The sequence below is a fragment of the Spermophilus citellus genome, assembly GCF_964194105.1.
Source record: "Spermophilus citellus genome assembly, chromosome: 3".
Lineage (NCBI taxonomy): Eukaryota > Metazoa > Chordata > Mammalia > Rodentia > Sciuridae > Spermophilus > Spermophilus citellus.
In genome coordinates, this window is record NC_138184.1 from 47,476,005 (window position 1) to 47,493,710 (window position 17,706).

At 36.9% G+C, this 17,706-nt stretch overlaps 1 protein-coding gene across 1 annotated transcript in view; it reads left to right on the forward strand.

The window, feature by feature from the left end:
* ERC2 (ELKS/RAB6-interacting/CAST family member 2) overlaps positions 1–17,706 on the forward strand; it is a 908,750-nt gene that overhangs the window by 269,768 nt on the left and 621,276 nt on the right. The window contains 1 exon segment of the mRNA XM_081286503.1: positions 12,771–12,845. Within this exon segment, the coding sequence (XP_081142629.1) occupies positions 12,771–12,845 (75 nt within the window).

Here is a 17,706-nt window from a genome sequence, read left to right on the forward strand (position 1 = left end):
CCACCTAGATTATTGAGGATAATCTCCTTATTTTAATGTCTTTAAACTTAAAACTTTTGTCATATAATGTAACATTCACAGGTTTTGGAAATAGGTGAACATATTTGATAAGGGAATTATTTGTGCCTATTACAATATATTTTTTGACTCTCAGAGATTTACATCCCCCCATGATAAGTATGTTCATCCGATTCCCCAGTTCCCAATGGTTATCCTATTACAGCATTAACATAAATTCTAAAAATCTCATCTAACTCTGATCAGTTCTGAAGTCCTATCTTCTAAATGATCTCTTGTATGAAAGACACCCTGGATATAATCCATTAAGTACACCTCCTGGAGTACAAGTCTCTATCAGTGGGCCTATGAAACTGAAGAAATAGATATCTGTTCCCAAAAGGATAGCGCTGAGGCAAGAATAGAATTACAGTAACAGACATTCTAGTTCAAACAGGAAAAATGGAAGGTAAAATAGAGTCACAACTCCAACGCAGTGGTAAAATCCAGCTGGGAAATCTATTAGTTTTCGCAACCTGGGAAAAAAATCCTCTGTGGTTCTTAGTGTCATGCTCAAAGCCTGTGGCACCCAGCATCCCCAGGTGTTTTCCCACCCAAGTACCAACTAGGCCCAGTATTGCTTAGCTTCTGAGATCTGATGAGATCAGGTACACAGGTTGGGGTTTATGCTCAGGATGCTGGTAAGAGTACCTGACACTGTCATGAGAGAAAGAGTGGGTAGTGACTGCTTAGTAATTGGAGAGCTATCAGCATAGGAAGAGTGATATGTTGCTTATGTTCTCAAATGAATAGAAAAACACTAGTTATATATAAGATTTGGAGAGTTTATTTCAGCTCACACAGGAGTACAAGAGGAATGTAAAGGTGGGCTAAGATTAAGCACCTCCTGTACTATTCCATGAAGCTTTCCATAACTTTCCTTCTGTCATCAGGTCTGGGTTTTAACTTCTCATTCTATTCCATGGCATGTTGTTCCCATGACAGAGTCCTATAAGCGAACTAAGAAACAAACCAGAAGTCAGATTTAGTTACCTGTTAAAATCTTAGATGTTTGCAGAGCATGAAGGGACTACAAATAGCAATATAAACCAAGTGTTATGTTAGTAATTAAAGGTGTGAGCTTAGGTGTCAGACAGGCCTTGGTCACACCTTCAAGTGTTACTAGCTCTGTGATCTTGGGCGTGTTATTTAACTCTCTGAGTCTGATTGTCTGCACCTTTCCCATGGGGGTGGTAACTCCTCCCTCTAGGGATGCTGTGCTATCAAACCAAAAGGGAAGGAAAGCACAGGACTGTATGTAGTAAGTGGTGGCTGCTGCTGTTCATGTTGAGATTAACATTTGCGATCTTGTATTCTAGTTATGTGTTCACTTTTCTATTAGATAATAAAGCTTCTTAGGGCCTGGGGTGGTGTTTTTTTTTTCTTTTTTTTTCTTATCTTTGCATTGCCTAGCACATATGAGGTGCCCAGTAATTATTGAATTGAATAACTACATTGTCTCTTTTAGGAAACTACCAACACAATTCACCAATTATATGAAGCTGGTATCTCATTCTATTAATTTGTCTGTATCATCACATGTAAAGGACCAAGACACATTTGTGAGAAAAATTTTTAATGCAACTGTAGTATAAAGACCAAGTTATGCATTAAAACAAATTGAGGTGGAAATATATGTGTGTAGATTCAAATCATATAGTCTTAATCTCCCAAATTTCCATTTTTATGTGTGTATGCAACTAAAAAAATAATTTACTGGTAAGTTTATATCACATTTATGTATTTCTATGGAAACTATTTCCCTGTCTTTAGAATTTGAAGGTTCCTGTGTAAGACCAAGATCTTTTATCTACCCCTTCCGCATTTATTAGCTTCATTTCTAAATAAGATTTGGAGAGGTTATTTCAGCTCACACAGGAATACAAGAGAGGAGTCTAATAGAGGAATATAAAGGTGGGCAAAGCATTATAAAGCATTCTCTGCATCACTCTTTCTTTTCCAACAACAGTGGACAACTTGCTGTTTCCTAAATCTTCTGGGTATGATACCAACTCCATTGAGAATGCATGCTTTACAACAAAAGCTCCAGAAGGCAAGGATTGTGTTTTACTTGGCACAGAGTGGGTCTTCGGTAGATACTTCTTGAATTATATTACTCAGTTATATCTAGTGGCAGTGCATTAGTGATCACCAGTATCACAGCCCAGAAGAAGTGGGCAGAGAAGGCATTTTGCCAGGCTACATTTCTACTACGCTTTTAGGACTACTAACAACCATTTGTTTTAGTTGGCTTTTGTTGCTGTGACCAAAAGACCTGACAAGAACAACTTAGAGGAGGAAAAAATTTATTTGAGCTTATGGTTTCAGAGGTTCAGTCGATGGTCAGTCAACTCCATAGATATGGGCCCAAGATGAGGCAAAACATCATGGTGGAAGAGGTTGGCAGAAGAAAGCAGCTCAAGACATGACAGCCAGGAAACAAAGAAAAAGAGAGAATTCCATTCATCCAAGACAAAATATAAACCCCAAAGACATGCCCCAGTGACCTACTTCCTCTAGCCACCTCTGCCTGCCTACAGTTAATCCATTCAAGTGAATTAATCCACTGAATAGGTCACAGCTCTCACAATGAATCATTTCACCTCTGAAATTCTCGCATTGTGTCTCACATGAGCTTTTGGGGTTATGTCATAACTGAACCATAATACCACTCAAGAGCAACAACAGTAATAAAGGCGTTTCATTTATTGAGTGTGTATGGTATGCCAGCCCAGTTGGATATTTCACAAGATTATCTCAACTTTACCACCCCGTTAGGTATCTATGATACTGGCAAGCAAATTGAAGAGAAAATTCAGCAACTTGGCCAAGTTCCCATTCCTAATAGATGGAGGGGATAGCATTATTAATTTCTTGCTTTCTTATATAGAAAAGAATGTGACCTGTAACACGTCTGCCTTTTAGAATCCGTTTGAGGTTTTTCTTGGTGGCCTGGTATGTGATCAATCTTTAAATACTTCATGGGGTCTTGAAATGGAGGCCTATAGGATCCAAAGTTCAGTATAACTATTGATTTGGCCCTATTCAAATATCTTAGATTATTTTAAAATGCTTTGTATGTCGAAGACTGAAAAGGATGCTAATATAGTTATCTCTCAGTATTTGCACAATTTTGATTCCAGGACCCCATTAATACCAAAATCCACAAATGCTCAAGTACTTTCTTATATAAGAATGGTACTGGCTTATCCTCCTATATAGTTTAACCTCCAGATTACTTACAATACCTAATACAGTGTGAGTTCTATGTAAGTAATTGTGATAATGTATTATTTAGGGAATAATAACAGGGAAGAAAAGTCTTTATGTTCAGTACACTTTTTTTCCCTAAATATTTTTGATCTGTGGTTGGTTAGATTCAGGGATGCAGAACCCACAGATATAGAGGGATGAATATATTTGGGAAAATTTTTTTCCCCAGTTCTGTGTGCCTAAACATGTAAAGACATGATTTGAATAGCATGGTGATCAGTAACATAGGCTCTGGAGTCAGACTGCCTGGGATAAATCACTGCAGTGCAATTTGGTAAGTTTTCTTGGGAAAGTCACTAACTTCTCTGTTTTTGTTTCATGTGAAAAATCATGATAATAATAGTACCTTCCTAAGGAGGTTATTTTGAGAATTAAACACATTAATATTCATAAAGTACTTAGAGTGCTTAGTGCATAGCAATGTACAAGTAACTATTAGCTATTATCATCTTTCACAGCAGACTTTTTTTGCTCAAGAGTACTGTAGGACGTAGAGGCTTATAAGTACAATCTCATTTATACTATGCTATTTAAGTAGTCATTCAATGTTTATTGAGTATCTATCCTCAGCAGGCACTATATTACTTGCTGGGAATATAATGCACAGAGAGAGTCCTGGTGCTCATGGAATTTACCCCCAATAGTGGAAACAGATGTGAATCACTTATATGCAATTTTATAAATTAGTATAAAGCTTTAGTTGTATTCGATGATATGAAGAACATGTATACAATGCTATGAGAATATATATGAAGGCATGGGATATAGACTAGTCCAGAGGGTCAGCTAATGACCTTCTTGGAACATATTTGTAATCTATGACTGTATAACAAATTACTGCAGTCAGTGGCTTATGGTAATAATCATTATGGTTACTCTTGAACAGAGATTCTAGTTCTGTGAATGCTTGACTTAGACTGTATGATCTACTTTCATGATGGCTCTTTTGCATAGCTGTTGTCAAGAAACCTTAGTTACATGTCACATGAGCCCCTCCATAGGATAGCTTGATAGCTTCATAGTGTGACAGCTGGCTTTGGCCAGAACAGGTGATCCAAGGATGTGAACAAGAAGGAAGTTATAATTTATATCTTTAATGCCCAAGCCACAGAAGTCACCCATGTCACTCTGTTTGTTACAAGTGAATTATTGAGTCCATTCTACAGTGAAGGGGAAGATATTTAGGCTTTACCTTATAAAGGGAATATAAAAAATGTGAATTTTGAACTACCACATGAGGAATAGATGTCTTTCCTTACATTGCTAGAAAGAGTATTAAAGACATCCTACACTAGGGGTTGTCAAACTTATGTAATGGGCCATATAAGTAAGTACTTTCAGCTTTATCAGGCCATCTGATCTTTATCACAACTACTCAACTCTACCACTATAGCATGAAAGAATTGATATGCAGTATGTAAATGAGTAGGCATAGCAATATTCCAATAAAACTATTTAAAAACAACAACAATAACAAAAAAGCGGTGGGCTGGACTTGGCTTGTCAGCTACAGTTTGATGACTCCTGTATACAAAACAGCATAAAAGCATGGAGGATTATCCCAAACTGAAGGAATAAACATGTTTCAGAAGGAAGATAATTATTGTATATTTAAGAGGCCTAAAATAGAGTTGGGTTCCCCCCATGTACTGGGAGGCTTAGTAAAACACTGTAAAATGGGGGGAAAGAGTAGGAAATGATTATTTATACAGATAAATTGTAATAACAGAAAATTATTAAGGCAAAAACCAAAATGCAATACGGACAGCTGGTATTTTGGAAAATTACAAAACCATGCACTGTGTTATTAACATGATACTATGTATAAAGAAACACATGTGTAATAAAGGCATAGAACATTCATGAGAAAGACACTACCCTTAAGATGTTTGGAAGAGTAGAGATGAAGAAGGTTGGGGGACTTCAACAGTTTCTGTTCTATTTTAAGTGTAAAATACATATGATATAAGATTTACCATTTTAACATATATAGTTAAGTAGTCATATTGTTGTACAACCAATCTTAAGAACTTTTTCATTTTCCAAAACTGAAACTCCATATTCATTAAACAATCTCCCATTTCCTCCCAACTACTCTTTGGAATCATCCTTTTTATAAGTTTTTTTTTTTTTTTTTTAAAGAGAGAGTGAGAGAGGAGAGAGTGAGAGAGAGAGAATTTTTAATATTTATTTTTTAGTTCTCGGCGGACACAACATCTTTGTTGGTATGTGGTGCTGAGGATCGAACCCGGGCCGCACGCATGCGAGGCGAGCGCGCTACCGCTTGAGCCACATCCCCAGCCCCTTTTTATAAGTTTTAAGTACTACATATGAGTGGAATTAAACAGTATTTGTCTTTTATTGACTGGCTTTTTTCACTTAATATCGCCTTTAAGGTTCATTCATGTTGTAGCAGATGTTAAAGACTCCTTCCTTTTTAAGGCTGAATAACATTTCGTTGTATGTATATATGACATTTTGTTCATTAATTCAAATGACTTGACCCTTGAATTGCTTCTACTTTTTGACTACTGTTATAATATTGTTATGAACTTGAGTATACATATCTAAACTATTGATAAATGAGTAGTTAAATAGTACACTGTTCAAATACAGTAGCCAGAGGTTCTTTTTTCTTCCCTTTCCTCCCACAGCACATTGCAAGCAGACTTCACTCAGACTGTCCACCAAAACTGTTCTAGTTGAGATTACTCATGACTTCAGCTAAGTCCAGTGATCAGTTCCTTGACCTCATCTGATTGTCCTTTCAGCACCATTTAATATGGCAGTTACTCCCTCATAATGGACACAGTGTCTTCACTTGCCCCATTCCTCATTCTCTTTGTACGTCACTGGCTATTCCTTTCCTCCTCCTCCTCACTTCTCAGACCCTTTAGAGTTGGAGTGCCCTGGAGATCAGTCCTCTCCTCTCTGTGCTCAGTACCTAGTTGATCTCATCTAGGCTCACAGCTTTTAATGACATTTATTCACTGATTCCACAATTTGTAATTATCTCTCTTACTTCTCCCCTTATTTATGCAATTGCTTGCTCAACATGTTCACCTGAATGGCTAATAGCATGCTAAGCCAGATTATAGGTTCCTATAACTCCTGCTTCTTCTCCTTGAGTTTTTCCCATCTTGGCCTTCCACCTCTGTTCTTCCTGCTGTTAAGGCTAACAACCCTGGAGCCATCCTTTACTTCAGTCTGTCTGTGGTCCCAGGCAAACCATCAGGAAGTCAAGTCAGCCTCACTTTCAAAACATATGCAAATTCAACTCCTCATTGCCTCCACTCTCCTGCCCCATTCCAAAGCTCTAGCATTCCTTGCTGGGATTATTCCAGCTAGTTCCTTTGGTTCTGTCCTTATCATTACCCTTCTAAAACCTTACTGCAATTCAATGGCTGGAGCAGTTCTTTGAGAATGTGTCTCCTATTATGTTTTGCCTTTGCTCAGACCATCCAATGGCTTCCTGTTTTTCTCAGGGAAAACCACTGTCCCTGGTGCATTCCAAATTGTGGCCCAACTTCTCATCATTTCCCAACTTGCACTTATTTGATAAAAATTTTTCCCTATCCCTCATGCAGGTCTAGCCACACATCCAGCATTTTCTGTTCCCTCTGTGTGAAATAAGCATACAGCGTAGTTCTCATTCTCTCTAGATCTTTGCTCACATGTCACCTTTCTGTGAAGCGTTCCTTGACTATTTAAACTTGCAATTGATCTGCCCCTCCCTAGTCTATCCCATCCCACATTCCTGACTTATTTTCCCTCATAAGATTTGTAACAAAGTAGCTTAGTCTCCTTTTAAAATTGTACCTTTTACCGCATTGTAATCATGAATAAAAATCCCATGAGGGCCGAGGCATTGGTGTGTTTGGTTTACAACTGTGTTCCCTTATCCTCTGTATCAACTTATAATTTGAATATATGAATCTGCCATATCCTAAGACTGAAGTGAGTTTGAGATTATAGTGTTAACTTTCCTATTAACTTCACCAGTTGTGTGTGTGTGCACCTATGTGCGCACATTTGAAGGATTGACCTAGAGCCTTGTACATGCTAGGAAAGTGCTGTACCACTGAGCTACTCCCCCGTCCCAAAGATTGTCAATTTAAAAACATGATTTCAAATTCTTTGACAATTTTCCCTGAAATCTGTACATGCTTTTGACTGCTTCAACATATGGAACATAGGGCAGAAATGATCCAATGGGACTTACAAAGTTAGGTAATAAAAGACCATGCTTTTTCTTGCTTGTTTTCTGGAACTCTTTCTCTTGGAGTTTCAACACCTAAATGTAAGAAGTTGTATTGATCTGAGCCTGACATACTGTGAGGAAGCCCAAGCTACACAGAAAGGTTGTATGTTGGTATTCATATTGGGAATTCCAGTTAAATCCAGCCTCCTAATGATTTTCCAGTCAAAGAACTATTTAATCCCTAATAATGGATTCATCAGTGCTCCCTATCACAAGCTCCAGACATCATGCCACAGAGATGAGCAATTCCTACTCTATGCTTTATAAATTCCTAACTTAGAATGCATGAATAAAATGGTGGTGGTGTGATACCCTGATACTAAGTATGTAGTGGTTGGTTACACAGCAGATTTCCAGAACAATAATGGAGTTATCTTTGGAAAGAAAGTTAAGCGTTTGTTTGTTTGTTTTTGTTTTGTTTGTTTTGGTCTACTGAAGAAACTGTATAGTATGGATGAACATTTTGCCAGGCTTGTCTTGAAAGCTGGTATCCATCTGAATTAACTCACTAGACTCTAGACTCTAAGTGCCAAGAAATGTCATTCTGATGAGCTACCCTATATTTCATACTCAAAATTCTAGGTTATTGATACAGTTTCTTGTTGATCACCCAAAATTGACTGGCAGTTTTAGACCATCTATGGCCAACCTAGACATGAAATTATATATGATCTGGAGATCAGTGTCAGAGTGGCATATTATTTTGTGATGCTGCCAGTTTTCTTCTTTAATGTTTCCCTCTGCTTTTAAAACTGAGAATTGGATATAATTAGAAATATCAGCCAGAGATTAGCATTTCAGGGTCAGCTACCTATTTAAAATCTGATATTCTTAGGTTAGAAGGGCATTAGACTGCCCCCCGCCGCCCCCTGTCCGCCAGCAGTACAGATTGGAAAAGGAATGCCTGAGATCTCAGGCTGGAACTATAGGCTCCTGACTCCTAATACAGTGTTCTTTCCTATCAATAAATGATTCTTAGATCAAAGTGTTTCTAGTGTGTTGAGCCAATCCCTGTACAAAAAATGGTACATACCATTTTGTTTATGTGCATGCTTATGTACCCATTTCTGGAGAAAATCTGCACATTCCAATTGATTCTTAAGGGTTTTCTGGGTCACAGATCTCTTTTAAGTGCCACTGTATTTGATGACTTAATACTATCATTTGAAATCTATCAGAATAAGTTAAATCTTGTTCTTCCTGTGTGGGAGAACACCAGGTGCTCCTAGGGAAATCCATGAGTTAAGATTGGTGCACAATGGGTGATTCTCTGAGGTAGTTAGGGATAGTTAGAGCATATAGCAGCCAACTTATCTTACTATCTATTTAGAAAAATTTGGCAAGCGATCATGTGCTACAATCTCTTTCTCTTTCTCTAAATCTCTTTTGTGATTCAAAAGCAACGAACAATACAGAACTGATAGGGTTCTAAAGCAGAGATATGGGATTTTCACAGAAAGAGGCTGGAAGCTCAGAGACTTATTAGAAGTTTAATTTTCACTCATACCCCCATCTGGTGTAAGTGTCAACAGCCTTTTCAAATAGTGTTTCAGGAACCCAGGCTCTGTTTATCTTAGGGCTTTGCTGTCTTCTTGGGTCTTGGAGTCCTTTACCTCTAGACAGCAGACAAGAAAAGAGGGAGGGTGGAGGACTAATTGGGAAGTTTCTATGGAAGGCAAGTTTTTCATTTCTCTCCACATTCCTCTGGCCAGGAATAAAACCCATCTAGATACAAAGGTGTGTGGGTGGTAGTGATGGGCTTCCTGGCAAGAACTCTACTCTTTGAAAGAGAAGCATCAATCTTTTTTGGGCAGTTGATCCTCTGTCATAGGCACAGTGAGCATTTTCCCCTCTTCATTGTTATTTAATTATGTTTAGTGCTTAGAGGTGGACAAAAGTCTTAGATTGGACTTTTACACATTCCATGTAGTGTGGATACTAGGTTATAATCCTCTTTACCTGACAACTTAGGAATTTTCTTAACTATCCTTAAATAGGATAGTTAAGAAAATTAGAATTATTCCTCCCTCTCTCTCTATTTTTTTTTTAAAAGAAGTGACACAGAGGACAAGGGCCCCGTTTGGATTTTGAGCTGGTTTATATTACAATAGAATTTGTATAATTTTAGAAAAGAGAACTCTGTTTCCGTTTTTGCTAAACCATTGCCATAAGTTTGACTTTTTTATTGCACAATTTTCCTTAACAATATTTTTGTTTTTGGCAGAAATTATAATAGCACATGCCTTTACCCTATGTTTTTTATTTTCACTCTGTTGCCTAGTTGGTTCTTGATTATTTTTACTTGTTTTATGCAAGCTTAACCTCTCTCCTCAAATTATCTCATAATTTTTATTCTGGAACAGTATTCATGGTATAAATTTATCATGGATTTTACTTCTCAGTCTTTCTTTTTGAGTATAATTTGGATGCCACTTGATATTAGACCTCATGATCTGTGAAAGTTATTTCTCTTCTACCACTTACTATAGAAAAATTCTGAGTGATTTATTTTCTATGTTATCTTCTATGAGATGGTATCGGTTCAGAGAACTCCAACAATGTTGCAGGTAATGTTGAGGGCTAAGCAGCTTTTTATGAAGTTCATTGAAGTCCTCCTAGGATTTACCCCCTAGTGTACTAAAACTGGGTTGTTCTGATTCATGAAAGCTGATTGAAACTTGTTCTACCAACTAATGTTACAAATTAAATTTAGAAACTCATAATTAAATTGCATGAAAACTCAAAACTCATTAATTTTTAATTACATTACTGTTATCTAGGATATTGAGGTTATTACAAATGTCGTGTCTGCAGAAAACACTACACAATGGTGTGTTATTGTGCCCATTATCAATCAGTTTTCCATCGATATAACAATATGCCTGACACTAGGTACTTGTTTATTTAGCTCATAGTTCTGGAGGTTAAAAGTACAAACAGCCCGGTGTTGGCTCTGAGGAGAGCCCCTATGGATATAGGACATCATGGTAGGTGTGCATAGGAGCAGGAACAATCACATGGAGAGACAGGAAGACAGAGTGAGTAGGGAGGGGCCAGTTTTGCTCTTTTATAAAAACCCTCTTATGAAAACTAACCAGAGTCCCATGAAAAACACCTTAATCCCTTCTGAGGACAGTATCTCCAATGACCTAATAAGTTCCCACTAGGCTGCATTTCTTAAGGGCCCTGCCCCTTCCCACATAACCATACTTAAAAAATTAAACTTTGGGGGACACAAGTAAACCATATCCAAATTATTGCACTTCCCAACTCTGTATTCAGTTATGCCACTCAGGTGACTTGAAGTTGGCCATGGTGGGTACTGTTTTTTAAATGGGTACCAGAAACCCACTGGACTCACCATATAGAACATCTTCTTCATTTGGTAGTGCTAAGACTTCCAAGAGAGAAGTAGTGCAAGGGACACTGTAGGTGCTTAAAAAAGGACAACTGCCTAGAAGACCACTCCTTCAGGAAAACCTCTGCCATCTTCAGGGAACCTAAACATGCTTATATCCCCACCTCTTTGTAGCCCAGGGCCTCCCAAACACACAGGATCTCTTTCTCTATTCAAAAAAATAGGTTCAATAGTACTGACCCCATCCCTTCCAGGAATATGTTAGGGGGAAAAAACGTCCTAACTGATGTGAGAGCATTTTTATGTAATTAGGAAGCATGGTTTTCAAATTGGAGGTTTTCCATAAGATTGCTGGTTTGTACTACTAATGGCTTTGAGGAGAAAATATCTTTTCAGACTGAATGATTTCCCTAGTACTGATCCCTGGACAAGTGCATCTTGGTCCATGGTTAAGATTTCTAAGGCCACTGGCATAAAAGACAACACAATAAGATGTGATCAAAAGGTTATTTGGACTCTCTTTTCATGTGGGATTTGGTTGTTATGGTAATTTTTACATTCATATGCCGTATCTTTATGAAATGGTGGTGACAGTAAATGGTAGTAGTAGAGACAGTTAACTTTAAATACCCTTACTTTGAAAAAGCTAGAAATTATATTAGTCCTCTTTCCCACCTCCCCATTTTTTTTAACATTTCAATAGTTATAAACCAGTAGTTCTAAAAGCATAGAACTACTCCATATTGACTCTAAATTGATTTTTTTGGAAGCAGAAACAAATCTTAATGGAATTCCTCCACCTGTAGTTCTAAAAGCATAGAACTACTCCATATTGACTCTAAATTGTTTTTTTTGGAAGCAGAAACAAATCTTAATGGAATTCCTCCACCTGTACCAGCAGCCTGGGCAGGCAAGAGCCCTTTTTTAATTCCTGTCATTCCCCACTCTCATAAATGAGTAAGACAACCAAAGCATGGCCTGAACAAGCCTTATCTTTATCTCTCCCTTCTGCCAAGACAACTTTTGAAAGTCTTGACAAAACTGTTCTTTTGAGGAGAGCATGCAAAAGTGAGCCTTCAAGCTTAAAATCGCAAATATGTTGTTTGCTCTTTCCCCCAAAAAACATTCATTATTCCAGGAGTTCTTGGGTTCACATGTGGCTTTAACCATTTGTGTCTCTCTTCTAACATTGTTGATATTAATGCCAGTTTTAATTTCTTGGCATCCTGACACATAAGCATCACCCACAGTTGCTTTTTTTTTTTTTTTTTTTTTTGAGCAAGGATGGAAACTGTAAATTTGGAAGCAAGAGATTCACAGGATTTCATCAGATCTCTCTGAAAAGTGTCACAGTTGCACTGAAATGGTTTTCAATTGCTTATTTCAAACCTAGCTCATTAGCAAAATGCCATGCTTGCAGTGGATTTGCAACCACGTTAGTCATTTTCTTTCCTCTGTTTCCTTGCCGTGTTTGTGTTGGGAGCGCAGAATAATGTAATTTAGTAAATTATGATTTGATGGCTGGGCATCAGCCCCAGTGTTGAACAGTATTTGGACTATGATTACTTGCTGGCTTTGTCACAGTTGACATTAATTATTGATGGAAGTTTCAGAAATAGCGCATGTGCCAGGAGCGTTTCACCGGAACGCAGGCTGCCGGCAGGAGGGATGCTGAAGAGTGTGGGGGAAGAGGCACCTGTGGCTTGTTTATGTCTGTGAACAGGGAACCTGGACCCAGTGGGCTGTGTGGTAACTGTGTAAAGGACATGGTGTAACGGAAGGATGAACCGTCAGGCTTATTTCTATCGTGTTCCTCCCCAGGAATTACATCGAAGAAGCCAACTTCAGCCGGAGCCAGCCAAGACGAAGGCTCTCCAGACTGTCATTGAAATGAAGGTAGGAGCTGAGCACATTTGTTCAAAAACAGCTGTGCCTTGTGAATTTGTTCTAACTTGATGGTACCTAACAAACGTGTGAAACGAGCCTTGTGTTTTTCACTAGGCACCCTGGTGTGTGTTTTGCTTGTGCATCTTTTTGCCTTTCTGAGTGCATTTAATTTATTGGTCTTTTAATTAGGATGCCTTTCCTAGGCAAAAGAATAAAGGTATCAAGTATCCCTTGGCTGAAAGGAGCTGGGTTCATTTCCAAAGTATGGCAAATGCCTTTAGCCCTAAGGGAGGTTTTTGGTTTTGGGTTTTTTTAAAATGTGCTTTAAAAGTAAATTTCTAAAGCTAGAATAATCCCCCACCCCTGTTGATATTACAATGAAAAGATACCTTTGAGAAACTAGAATTTGACAAAAGAGAAGCTATTTTAAATGCATCGTAATAGAAAATAATTAGAATTATACTATCAGCAAAATTTACTTTTCAAAGAAAAATACTTTCTTATGACTCCAGTATTTTCTCCTTAAAAAAGTCTGGAGGTAACAATAACTTATTAAATACAAAGTATCCTATTTGGCAATGGAGGCATAGACATAAACTAAAGGAATTAAATTTTTTTTTCTGAGTGAATTTAGGGCATGTATAAGACAATGAAGTAAATGAAGGCCAAGCTATAATCTTCAATTAAGAAGCAAATCTAAATGGAACACAGTTGCTTGTCCAGTATCTATTGGAAATTTTTTTACTTCCATTTTTTGCCAGAAGGAAGCAAACATTTAAAATATTTGTCTTAAGTATAACTAATTCTTGATTTAAATTGTTCTACTAAGAAAAATGCTTTTGTAATGGAGCTGTTTGCAGCCTGCAAGTTCCATACTTGTGTTTAATACTCAGAGTTTCCTAGACACTATTGGCCTACAAGAACATTCTGAAGCTTGCTGATAGGATAATGAGTTTTCTGTCTTTCTTGCAACACATGATTTTGAGTTGTCTGCCCAAAATTTCCCAAGTCCTAGGGAAAAAGAAACAAACATGAACTATTAAATTCTTAGTATGTACAGTTCTGACTTGGGATTTTTTTTTCATAGTCTTTATAGTGTTTTGTCTTTATCCAGGTGAATTGTGTGTGTGTGTGTGTGGGGGGGTAAGTAGTATAGAACATTGGCTTTAAACTGTGTGTCTCCCAAGTAAGGTTACATGAGTCAAAGCACTCATAATGTATTTTCAGCAAATTGGCTTGAAAAGAATCATTGAAGATAACAAATACTAATAAGATTAAAAATAACTATTGATGTAGCTTATAAATTGTTTTAAATTTATATGATTTTGTAACTTATTTTGAAAAGATACTTATTCTACATTTGGGGGACGGTGGTTTGTTTATAATTGAGATTTCATCCTTATTTCACATTGCAACCAAGCTTGAAATTTGATTAAGGTTTAAAAAAATTGAAAAAAGAGGAAAGACATAAAGAAAGATAAAAGAAAAGAAAGAAAAATAAGAAAAAGGAAAAAAAGACAGAAGGACAAAAAACTTGACTTTTATTTTGCAAAGGGTAGCTCAGTCCTACTTGTCATCTACCTCCACATTCACCTCCCCAGTCCCCAACACAAATAGCATTAGAGAAGTGGAGGTAATACAGTATATTTCCAAATTATTATTTTTTTTTTAAAAGTAAAAGTAAGTTTAAAAAATCTTTGGAGAAATCAGGAGGAGGCATCTCCCCTAATGTGCTGGGTATTTTCTTATTCAATATCTCTATCCAAAAACAACTATATTTTGGTAACTTTTAAAAGTAGAAATTTTGTTGGATTATAGTTTACTATCTCTAGCATCATGTCTTATTGGAAAATAAACAGAAAAATAGTAAATATGAACACTCATTTAAGCCATCTACATGGGAAGGCATGAAAAATGAAAACATGATAATTAGGGTAAATTCATACATACATGTTATCAGTAAATTGAGTCTAGAATTTTTCTTTTTATTGTATTCTAGTGATGCTGATTTGTAGACATAGGAACATGTTTTTAAGACAAAGATCGATATATATACATATATATCACTATATATATGTATACATATATATGCAGATTTATACATGTATATATATATATATATATATACATCTTCATTTGACTTAAGATCATGTTTCTGTGTCTACATATATACATATATATGTATATAAACATATATATAAAATGCAAAAAATTGAATTGTTTTTGTATATATGTATGTGTATACATACATATATACACACACACATACACACATACATACACACACAACTCAATTTTTGCACAAATATATATATTTATGCATATGTCAGGAAACTGAGTTTGAGTTTTTCTGTTGTCTTTTTTGGTGCTTATTAATTTACAAATTGAATACCTTATGTTTTATCAGTGGAGAAGTCTGGGTCCCATTAGCATCTATATTCAACACACCTAAATTGAATTATGGAGGCAGCTGGTGGAGGGTCATCTTCTTGGCCATGTGTGTAGCTTGTGACAGGCTGTGATCTCATCCGATTTCATGCATTAGAAATTGGAGGAAATGTTCGAAACCAATATTGTGTGCCTCATAGTTGTGTACCAAACTGGCCCTTAAACCTGGAAGATAAAACTTGGGACCCTCTTGTATCTTAACTTTAGGTAAACTTGAGTGTCATCTTGTGCCTTGACATTAGTGTCATCTAGTGTGGTGGCAAAATCTAAAATTAAAAAGAGTTTTCTTAGAGTAAATAAAGCTCCTTGGTTTCAGGGAGATGATAAGAGACAAGATATTTCTACTTGTCTCTTACTTCTTAGAGAGAAACTAAGAGTGAATTTCTGAACCTCCATCATCCCCACCTACACACTTTGCACCAACTCAAGCAAGGTGTTTGTTATGAAAGTCTATAAAATCTTGCCTAAATCCATGCACTATTTAAAACCACAGCCATGTAGCTCTAGTAGATCTCTGTGTACCCCTCTGGACTTGGATTGTTGAGAGAGAGTATGTCTCCATGGAGTGAATGCTTGAGAGGCCACCTTCCTGCATCAAAGCAGAGGTAGTTCTCTTGCAGATGTCAGTGACATCTGCTGCCAGCCAGTTGAGCCAGGGGGCTAAAATCACCTGAATGAAAATGAAAGGAAGCAAAGTGAGTAAAGTTATTTGTAATCTGTCTTCCTGCAGGAATCTCCAAGTTTTAATTTTGATCCTGATTTGATCTGGCAGGTATGTTCCAAATTTGCGCTTAGAACACTGTGTGTTTCTTGAAAAAAATTTAATTGCTTGTAGATGTTGTGATGCTCCACCTTTTCTTGATATTCTGTCTAAAGATTCTGTACCAAGTTCCCCTTTTCTGCTCTTAGGGACAACTGTCAGTAAGAAAGGCAGTTAAAAGGCTTTTGTCATTTTTCTTAAATGCTAATTACTCTGAAAGAATGTGTTCTAACCTGTTTTTGCTATAAATTTGACATGACATGAACATGATGTCCAAAAGTTTCACTTTCTTGGGTTCATTTTTAAAATTTTACCCATTTATTAAAAAAAGAACATGAATTACAGTAATGGCAGTATTTGTCAGATAACCTCAAAGCTTTTTTTTTTCTTTATTAGTTAGAACTTCTAAGAGACTGAAAATCTAATTCAAAGTGGCCAAATCCAAAAGGAAATTTATTGGCTCTCACTTACCTGGAAAAAGTCAGTTATTGCTTCAGGCATAGCCTGATTCAGGCTCAAAAGGTAGTAGTAGCTCCTGTTTTCTTTCATCCCATTTATGATCTTAGCTTTCAGCTTCTCCCTGCCTATCTGAGAAAGATGGCTGCAGCAGCTCCATAAACCACAGAAGGAAGAGAAGGGAAAATGTTACGTTTTTTTAAAAAAGCAAAAATCCAACCCATTCTAGAACAAGGGTTCTTGTTAAGTTAAAGCATAAATCTCCACTCCCAACTTAACAGGCCAGATTGAAAAAAGAATGCATGGTGGTCCTTCGTTCTCATTTGTTTAATCCATTAAAACGATGCTTATTCATCAAGGAAAACAGCTTTCCGGTAGCATAATAGAAATTATCAAAGTTTCAGCAGAATTTATCAAATGGAACATATATGAGTGACATAAAGATTTTGGTGAAAGTTGCAGAATATATATTTGATCTGGTGAACTTGTTAACTAAAGTGGATTAAGAAGCTAGGGCCTCTGACATCCTAGGTGTCATGGAGGACCTGGGGTGATATTGTTCCCATGTTCCCTCCCAGAGGAACAAATGGAATTCCTGAACAAAATCCCTAGAGGGACACTGATACAAGACAGTTGGGAAGTGCAAAGTTAGAAGTTACTGTGTCCCATTAAGAAAAAATGAGGGCTGGGGACATAGCTCGGTTGGTAGAGTGTTTGCCTTGCATGCACAAGGCCCTGGGATTGATCCCCAGCACTCCCCCCACCGAATAAAAAAGAAAAGAAAAAAAATGAGGGGATAGGAGAGAGGGAGTGATCATGGTGGGGGTCACTGGAGCGACTGCCTTGTAATTCATTAATATCTACCTCTCTTTAGGGTGTTTTCCTGTAATGTATTTTCTTTTACAGTAAAGGTTTAAAAGCAATGGGTATCAAACAAATATTTAATAAAAACATACAACATTAAATAGAAGACCAATAAATATAATAACAACAACAAAAAGAAGCCAAGTCTAAAGCCACTAAGAAACAATATTTCTGTTGGTAACTACAGTAAGGATTGAGGGTATTTAGCTTTCTAGTCATGTGACTAGTTTAGGCATTAGTATTCCCTGAATGACATTTGTCCCCATCAACCTTTTCTTTTCTTTCTTTCTTTTTTTTTCTTTATTTTCCTGGAACTGGGTAATAAGCAAATAAGCAGCACAA